Here is a 10,151-nt window from a genome sequence, read left to right as displayed (position 1 = left end):
ATCTTAAACTTCCATTGAAAAGTAAAGAACACAGAATCTAAGTGAAAAAGAAAGAAAGAAGGAAGTAGCAAATCGTTGGCCTTTAATGCATTACAAAATTAAAAAATTCCATAAAATAACCCAACTCAAATTAAAGCTGAAATAGATGTTTTTTTTATTTGTTATTTTTTTCTTCTTCTCTCAAAGCCACCACCTTGACCAATCCAGATACAATGGAGACAGACAATGATCATTATTTTTTTTCCCCTTGAAGAAGCTTCTAAGTCTACAAGAAACCTCACGTGTTAACATCAAAATTTTTTAAGTGTATTTTTTTAAGCCATATGTTAGATTTCCTTTTGGGTGCTTTTAGTTGTCAAGGACTCATATAAAAAGAGGATGATTTTAATTTTTATACATGACCATGCAAAATGGACGAGGAAGGGAAGTCTAGCAATGATCAAGGTGGTGAGGTTCGATACCGTGGTGTACGGCGACGTCCTTGGGGAAAATTTGCAGCGGAGATTCGTGACTCGTCGAGACATGGGGCTCGGATTTGGCTTGGAACATTCAACACGGCGGAGGAGGCCGCTCGAGCCTATGACCGAGCTGCCTATATGATGCGTGGTCATTTGGCTGTCCTGAATTTTCCTAATGAATATCCTTCTCTTGGTGGGAGTTCTTCTGCTGCTGGAGGTTCTAGGCGCCAAGGGCAGGGTGATCAAAGCCAAGTGATTGAATTGGAATGTCTTGATGATAAGGTGCTTGAGGAGCTACTTGAGTATGAGGAGAAAAGAAAGAAGTGAAATGTACAATCACATTTAGTAATAAAGTGCCTTTGAAATATGGTAACCTAGCTAACTTGGGGATTTGTGTCTATCAATAATTGTGTGTTGTAATTTCCCCCAATTGTTGGTCTATATAATTATGGAGGTGTTAACCTTAATTAACTAATTTTGTTGTTGTTTTTTTCCCCCTTCTTTTGACATTTTTGTTAATAAAATTAATGCCATTTTGATTTGAGAATTTTGATTGGGTGCATTTTCTTTATATTTGACATTAATGTGTTATGCAATTAACATGTTCCCAAGGTGCAAAATTTTCTGCTATTGTTTGCGGGGTGAAGATTCGAACTTTTGATCTCTTGATCGAAAATATGTCTTAATTGATTGAGCTCTAGCTCAAAGTTTGACACTTGTAATTAAATTGAAATTCAATAGTTTAGATCCCATTGATAACTATTTAAGTTCTATTTGATAACCATTTAGTTTTTAAAAATTTAAGTTTATAAACTTTATTTCCGCCTATAAGTTTCTACATTTTGTTATCTTCTCTCCCAATGTTTTAGAAAACTAAGCAAAGTTTTGAAAATTAAAAAATGTAGGCACCTATTGCTAATTATTTCATTTTTCATGTTATTGAAAATTAAGTCTATTTGCTCTCAATTTGTTACCTGATTTGCATCTTTCTTAAGTACAAGAGTTGAATTATTAGCTAAATTTTAAAAACAAAACTACTTTTTTTAGTTTTTAAAATTTGACTTGGTTTTTTGAATTCATAAGTAAAAAGTAAAAAAAACAAAAACATGAAATTTAGAGGTAAAAAGAGTATTTATAAGCTTAATTTTTTAAGGAAAGAATAAAAAAAATCAAATACCATTTTGGATAGTAGTTTTCAAAATCTTATTTTTGTTTTTAGAATTTGACTGGAACTAATGTTATATATATATAGTAAAATTTCAATTTATAATTGAAAAGGTGTGAGAAAACAATTATAAATTTCAATAACAAGAAACTAAAAATGAAATCCAAGTCAAGTTTTCATTTTTCTACCAGGTTTTCATATGTTTCTTCAAGATAGGTAAATATCATCATAGAGAAATTGAGAGGAAAAATCATAAATTTCAAAGAATTAAAAGTGAAATTGTTATCGAACAATGTCATAGTATTTGGAGCATGTGTTGCTTGGTAGTAAGGTTTTTGTGGGGATTTAGATTTTAATCCATAATCTCTTAAAAGAGAAGCAGACATGTATTGACTGCACCAATTATTGTTGGATTTTGGTAAAATATTAGAAGTACAGTTTGTCCTATATGTGAAAGATTCAAGAAGCACTATAAGAGGAGTCCTTCTAATCTTCCAAATTTGAAGTACTTTAAACATGATATACTAGCACAGTTGTGTAAGTGATATGATGCTTTGAGATAGTGCTTTTGTAATTTGAGTCGGGGATAGATTTTTCTGTGTGATTGTAATAGTATAAATTTTTCTCCAAGTTGGAGTCTTTCAACGTTAATTTTTATGTTCCCAATTTTATTAACTTCTTTTAATTTCTCAATTATTTTTCTGTTTATCCCTCAATAGTCGTGGAAATTTTTTCCCAACAAGTGGTATAAGAGTTTTTGGTTTATAGTTTTCTAAATTTATGAGCATGCTCTATGGTTTCAACATTATTTGAACTTTCACATCAGAAAAGCTAATCAAATCCATGAGTTTGATCTTCTGAGGACCATATTTAGTCTTTCAAAATCATTTTATTATATTAGAATTTGACATGTGCACTTGCGTTTCCATCAAGCTTTTGACGTCGTTGTCGGGGATCAAAGTAATAGATTGGTTTAATATTTGAGAATTAGGTAGATTTTAATTTATGGTGTATTTGATTTTTGTTTTTCATTTATCTTTGTGGAGGTATGGTAGTTTATGCCAAGTACCGAGAAGCTAATCTTCTACCTTTTGATCCTGAGATATATAGAACTTTTCAGAAAAATCTCAAGTATAGAAAAGACATATTTGTTAAGATGGCAGAAGAGGTACCATAGAAAAAAATAAATGAGTACTTTCAACCATGAATGGGGATCTCCTCGACTCGACCAGTCGTGGCTTCGTTTTTGAACAGCAGCTCCCGGTGGATGGTCCAGCCTTGTCCGACTGCAGTGGCTCGGCTCTCGTCCCTTTTTTGGCGAGTTCTCCGGCAGCCATGAATGGGCTTTTTCCTGATAAGATTAAAAAAAGATATACTTTTCTCCAACAACAACTCACGGATCTTGGGACGGTTCTTGGCGCAAACTCACAAAGTGCTCAACCAGAGCCACCCAACCTTCAGTTGTACTCCGAGAACCCGGTAAACTCTTTCCATTCTTTACCTACTGCAAATTTGTTGTCTGGATCAATGGGACATTCTGGAGGAATTATTACTGGAGAAAAGCTGAATGACCAAAATTATTTCTCCTGGTCGCAATCCATCAGAATGGCTCTAGAAGGAAGACAAAAATTTGGATATCTAACTTGGGAGATACCAAAATCTGAACTTGGTAACACCCAAGAACGCATCTGGAGAGCAGAAGATTTATTGCTACAGTTAGTTCTGGTGAGTAGCATGGAACCTCAAATAGGCAGACCGTTGCTCTATATGGCAACTGCTAAAGACATTTGGGATGCAATACAATAACTGTATTCAAAGAAGCAGAATGCATCCCGCCTATATACCTTATGCAACCAAGACCATGAATGCAAGCAAAGGACTATAGACGTAATGTCAAACTTCAACAAATTATCTCTGTTATGCAAAGAAATGGACTTATGCCGTGAAATTATTTGGAAGTGTACACATGATGGGACTCAGTATTCCAAAATTGAGGAAGCTGATCGAGTGTATGATTTCCTGGCTGGGCTAAATCCAAAGTTTGACGTTGTTCGCAGCACGATATTGAGCTAACATCCTACACCGTCGCTTATGGAGGTGTGTTCTGAAATACGCTTGGAAGAAGATAGATCTAGTGCAATGAATAATCTAGTAGTCACATTCCTGAGTGGAAGGCTGCAATTATGGAAGAAATGAGAACTGTAGAGAAAAATGAGACATGGAAATATGTTGCTCTTCTTGAGAGGCACAAGACGATTAGATGTTAATGGGTATTTACTGTTAAGTACAAATTCGATGGCATGGTTGACAGATACAAGGCGAAACTGGTAGCCAAAGACTTTACTCAAACCTTTGGTATTGATTACTCTGAGACATTCTCCCCTGTAGCCAAACTCAATATTATCCGGGTGTTGTTATTTGTTGCTATTAATAAAGATTGGCCTCTGTATCAATTGGATGTGAAGAATGCATTTCTTAATGGAGAACTTGAAGAAGAAGTCTATATGAGCCCTCCACATGGCTTCGAGAACCACTTTAAGCATCGAGTTTGTAGATTAAAGAAGTCATTGTATGGGTTGAAATAGTCTCCAAGAGCTTGGTTTGACAGATTCACTACGTTTGTTAAAGCACAGGGATATGATCAGAGGCACTTAAACTACACGCTGTTTACAAAGAAGCCTGTTTAGGAAAGATCTCGGTACTTATTGTTTATGTAGATGACAATGTGTTGACCGGTGATGATACTGTTGAAATTATGAGATTTAAAACAATGATGGCTGAAGAATTTGAAATTAAAGATCTTGAAAAATTGCGGTACTTTCTTGGGATGGAGGTAGCCGGTCGAAGGAGGGTATCTCAGTCTCACAATGAAAGTACACTCTGAATCTTCGTAAATAAATAGGAATGAATGGGTGTAAACCAGTAGACATCCTTGTGGAGTATAATACAAAATTGAGCAATATTAACAGTGGAGCTCCTGTTAGTAAAGAGAGATATCAGCGATTAGTCGGGAAGTTGATATATTTATCTCACACAAGACTTGATATATCATATGCAGTGAGTGTTTTCAGTCAGTTCATGCAAGCTCCCTACGAGGAACATATGATAGCCGTTGAGCGCATTCTACGATATCTGAAGGGCACTCCTGGTAAGAGCCTACTGTTCAGGAAGTCAAGTAAATGTTGCATAGAAGCATATACTGATTCAGACTGGGTTGGGTCTGCTGTTGATAAAAAGTCAATGTCTAGGTATTGCACTTTTGTCTGCGGCAATCTGGTCACTTGGAGAAGTAAAAAACAGGGAGTGGTTGCCAAAAGTAGTGCAGAAGCCGAGTATAGAGCCATGAGTTTGGGGATATATGAAGAAATCTGGTTGAAGAAAGTATTGACAGATCTTCGTCAAGATAGTGAGCTTCCGATGAAATTATTCTATGACAATAAAGCAACAATAAGTATTGCAAACAATCTGGTCTAGCATGATAGGACCAAACATATCGAAATTGATAGACATTTTATCAAGGAGAGACTGGACAATGGAAGCATATGCATTCCCTACATTCCTTCTAATCAACAGATTATAGATGTCTTTACAGTAGATTACAAAGGGGTTGTTAAGACAGAGTTTTGATTATTGTATCAGCAAGTTGGGACTTACTGATATTTACGCCTCAACTTGAGGGGGAGTGTCGAAAAGGGTTAGTTTGCCCTAGGGGCTTATTTATAATTTTCTTATGGGCCTAGGGCTTCTTGTTTGTCTATTTATTTGAGCAAGTTTTTCTATATTTTTGTATCACTTCAATAATAAAAAACAAGTCTCCATCGTGGTTTTTTTCTCCCTAGTCTAGGGTTTTCCACATAAACTATTTGTGTTTCTCTTCTCATTTCTCTTTTATTTTCATCACATATACTAAACATGTCAATTAATTACATTATGTTATGGGGATAAAAAGCTAAGATGCATGACAAGCAGGTAATGCTTCACAAGTCAAACAATATATATTCAACTAAGTTAATTAAACAATGCTAATCAAATGGTAACCAAACAATTTCACAAGTTTAACTTAAACTTGCTATTATGTGATTAAGGAACTCAGAAATCATGGATTAAGACTTAATTTATAGCGATAAATCATGAGACTTTGTCTAGAATATCAATCATTAACAAAGAAACACAATTATAAGAATCAAGCAAATCAAATATCCATAGACATTAAATAAGTAATCAAACCTAAAAAGATACAAAAAGTTCACCCACAATCCTTGAACTAAAACAATGTTAACCAAGAATATATACTGCAAAGTAGTAGTCAAGGCTCGTCGACATCAGGCCGATATACAATCCAAAGAATCATAAACTATCAGAAACCTAAAAAGAATAAAGAAAATAGCTGAAAAGGCTTCATGCCTTGAGTAAGAATCCTTCTCCATTCTCTAAGTTGTCTCCCTTTTAAAACCTAGAAAACATGCCATATTAATAGAAAATGCACTGGCGTTGCATCGCTAAGGGTGGCACCGTGATTTTATGGCCTTTCACCTGCAGGCAACATTTTTCCATATCTAACTGGCGCTGTGACGCTATTTGAAACTCACGTTATTGCCTTCACTGTCGTGCCTAGTGTTGGCAAACCCTCAATGTCAGGGCTTTAGAAGATATTTGGTCATTTTATGCCTCTTTTGAGCTTGAATGCTCTTTGACTCTTCAATGATTTGATCCATTATGCTTATACGAGGTCCAGAAAGTCTCCCTCGCTTGATTCTCTACATAAAAACTCATTTAAACGTTGCATACATAAGAACTAAATTGATTTAGATTGAGAAAGATAACTCATTTTGGGAGCCATCATATGTTTAATTGGACCAATAATATTGTATCATGATTAAGCTATCATGGAAATAGTTAGGTTGATGATGAAAGTTGATCATGACTATGCCTAATGCCATGCTTCTTAATTTGGTTACAAGAAATTAGTAATCAATTAAGTTTACCTGAGAAAATATGTTTTTTAGAGAAAATAATCCGTAAAATAGTTTTTAGACTTAAACATATTATTGACACAGGATTCTATAGAACGTATGCATGACTTAATGATTGGACATTTTTGTCTCTAAGATTTATTCTATCTTTTAGTTTTCTCTATTATTTTAAAAAAAAATCACATCGTTCAATATTGTTACCCATCATTAAATAAAATTGACACAATTCTAGAATAACTAATAAATCAATGAGTTTGACTTCTTGAGGATGATACTTGGTCTCTCAAGGTCATTTTAGTATATTATAATTTGGCGTGTACGCTTGATTTCCATTAGAAGACTTAGTTGGCTATGAGACTTGAAATGAAAGACTTCAGTTCAACAAACAAGATTTTGGAGATGAAAATTTACTGAGACAAAAATAATAGGAGGATTTGGTTGTCTTAGAAAAATTATTTAAAGAAGGTATTGCGACACTTCAACAAGAAAGCCCATTTATACTCTTCTTCCTGTTAATTTCTAGATACCCTCTAATATGAATCCTAATAGTGATGCAGAGAGGACTGGGATGTCTTGAGTATCATATGCATAAGAAGTAGGAAGTTTAATATCATATCCACTTGTATGTCTCTACATACTTATTTAAATTACATGAAATAACCTCGGATCTTAGTTTATTGGATTGAGTATATGCTGATAAAATAACACTTATTTTATTAACAACAATATGTTTATACAAAGTTTACAAACTACGAGATTATAAGGAGATTTAGGACACCAATCCCAACAGAAGAGACCATTTATATGCAGCAACCTGAGGGATTCATAACCCAAGGTCAAGAGCAAAAGGTTTGCAGGCTTAATCGATCCATTTATGGATTGAATCAAGCTTCTCGATCTTGGAATATAAGATTTGATACAGCAATAAAATCTTATAGCTTTGATTAGAATGTTGATGAGCCTTGTGTATACAAGAGGTGTTTAGTAGCTTTTCTAGTATTGTATGTAGATGATATTCTACTCATTGGGAGTGATGTAAGTCTACTGACTGAAGTTAAGAACTGACTAACGACCCAATTTCAAATGAAATATTTGGGAGAGACTTAGTTTATTCTAGGAATTCAGATCTTTAGAGATCGAAAGAACAAAACAATAGCTTTGTCTTAAGCATCATATATTAACAAAATGATTGTCAAGTATTCGATGCATAACTCCAAGAGAGGTTTACTACCTTTCATGCATGGAGTTATATTAACTAAGGAACATTGTCATAAGACATCTCAAGAGGTTGAGGAAATGAGATGGATCCCCTATACATCGACTGTTGGTAGCCTAATGTATGCGATGTTATGTACTAGACCTGACATCTGCTATGTGATGAGGATAGTGAGTAGATATCAATCTAATACAGAATATGATCACTGGATTGCCGTTAAAAATATCCTCAAGTACCTACGGAGAATGAGGGACTACATGCTTGTGTATGATTATAAGGATCTGGTCCTTATAGAATACACAGACTTTGATTTCTATACTGATAAGGATTCTAGGAAATCCACTTAAGAATCAGTGTTCACTCTTAACGGAGGGGAAATAGTCTAGAGGAGCACCAAGCAGGGGTGCATTATTGACTCCACCATGGAGGCAGAGTATGTAGCGTCTTGTGAAGCTACTAAGGAAATTGTTTGGCTCAAGAAATTCTTGATAGATCTGAAAGTCGTTCCAAAAATCAGTTCAAGACCATACTTTGCACATGTAGTGAGAGTAGTTAGTAGGTATATGGTGAATCTTGGTCGAGAGCACTGGAATGGTGTTAAAAGGATCCTTAGTTACATTAAAGGGTCCATATATATTGCATTGTGTTATGGAGGATTTGACTTTATTGTGAGAAGATTGTGTTGACTTAGATTATTTAGGTATTCTTGATAAAAGCAAATCCACTACTAGATATGTATTCACTTTTGTTAACAGAGTTGTAAGTTCAATTTGTAAACTGTAATAAGTTGTGGCTATGTCAACAATAGAGGTAGAATATGTTGCAGCTACACAAGCTAGTAAAGAAGTGGTATGTTTAAAAATGTTATTGGAGGAACTCAGGCACGAACATGAGAAAATTTCTTTGTTTTGTGATAGTTAGAGTGTCTTGTATCTTTCAAGGAATTCAATTTTCCATGCCATGTCCAAACATATTCGAGTGCAGTATCACTACGTTCTTGAGAAAGTGGAGGAAGAAATAGTGGATATGCATAAAATTCATACAAACCTAGTAGATTACTTGAAAAGGTAGTCAATGCTGACAAGTTCAGTTGGTGTCCATCCTCGAATGCTCTGGCAGAAACATAAGCAACATAAAGATGACAAGTTAGAAAGAATGGTGGGGAGATGTGATGATTATCAATCAAATTTCCAAGTGGGAGATTGTTAAATAATCTTTAAGATTCTTCAAGAAGATTTCTTATTATTCAAGAAGTTTATTGGAAGACAATTGTTGGGCCATTGGATCTTAAACTTTGTTTAAAATCAATTTATGGTCATTAGATTTTCCACATTGTCCAAGATCAATTTGTGACCTTTAGATCCTTCACATTTATCAAGGTGAATTTGGAGCCATTGAATTTTCTTGATGACCAAGTTTCTTTGGGCTATAATTAGGTGGGGTACCCATGGTTGCCAAACTATCCCAAAATCTTCGACAAGTTAGCAAAGTGTGAGAAAAAATAGAGAGCGTTTCTTCTGATAAGAGAGCTTGCTATTCCTTTATAAAAAGAAAGTTTGTATCTCCTATTTAATATATTGAGAATTCTTCTATCCTTACCCGTGGTTTTTTATCCTAAGTTTTTTTAGGGGGTTTCCAAATCACTGTTTATTATTTTCTTCCTTCTCCTTTATTATGATTATTACTCTCAATCTAATTTAGCTACAATCTCACTCTATTTGGTCACAATTCTTCTTACACTATATCACCAAATTCTAACTGAGAACCAATAAATAATTCTAATTCTCAGTATAAAAATTAATGTTAATTAATTATAATTCTAGTATAATTTAAATAAACTATTGCAAAAGCTTCACCAATGAAAACAATGGAAAATATAACACAATTAAAATCCACATTTTTTAGTAGCACCCCATATTATTAAGCATCTAAGGACAAAAAGAGAAACAATATCCTTCAAAGTAATAGGAAGGAAAATAGATGGAAAGTTTTCTAATAAAAACTAGCTAGCAGATTCAAACTTTGTGAACTTGGCAATTGAATCAATTAAAGCATTACACGAGCGAGGTACAAAGAGAGAGAGACAATTTTCAAAATTATTTCATAAAAAGATGATCTCTAATCTCTTTACGAAAGCAACAAATTTCAACATCAGCTGCAATTTTCCCCAATATTAAGTTGATCACTTGGAGACTATCTGACTCTACAACATTAGGTCAACAATTGAGAGAAAGGGCCCAACAAAGCCCTTTTTTAATTGTTAGGATTTTAGCTAGTGGGGTAAGATAGTCAATTTGAAAATGGATCGCTGAGATTGCAACCAAATTTTCCAAACATAT

At 34.3% G+C, this 10,151-nt stretch overlaps 2 protein-coding genes across 2 annotated transcripts; both read left to right on the top strand.

Moving 5' to 3' along the window:
- Positions 1–245: 245 nt before the first annotated feature.
- On the top strand, positions 246–906 carry LOC120068417 (ethylene-responsive transcription factor ERF098-like). The gene has a single exon (XM_039020177.1). The coding sequence runs from the start codon at positions 411–413 to the stop codon at positions 783–785; it is 375 nt and encodes a 124-aa protein (XP_038876105.1). The 5' UTR covers positions 246–410; the 3' UTR covers positions 786–906.
- A 3,621-nt stretch (positions 907–4,527) lies between these two features.
- On the top strand, positions 4,528–5,097 carry LOC120067547 (secreted RxLR effector protein 161-like). Its single transcript, XM_039019097.1, has one exon. The coding sequence runs from the start codon at positions 4,528–4,530 to the stop codon at positions 5,095–5,097; it is 570 nt and encodes a 189-aa protein (XP_038875025.1).
- Positions 5,098–10,151: the final 5,054 nt, after the last annotated feature.

This window comes from Benincasa hispida, chromosome 12 (genome assembly GCF_009727055.1).
Source record: "Benincasa hispida cultivar B227 chromosome 12, ASM972705v1, whole genome shotgun sequence".
In the NCBI taxonomy this organism is placed as follows: domain Eukaryota; kingdom Viridiplantae; phylum Streptophyta; class Magnoliopsida; order Cucurbitales; family Cucurbitaceae; genus Benincasa; species Benincasa hispida.
The sequence above is the reverse complement of the archived record's forward strand: the minus strand, read 5'-3'. Positions and strand labels throughout refer to the sequence as shown.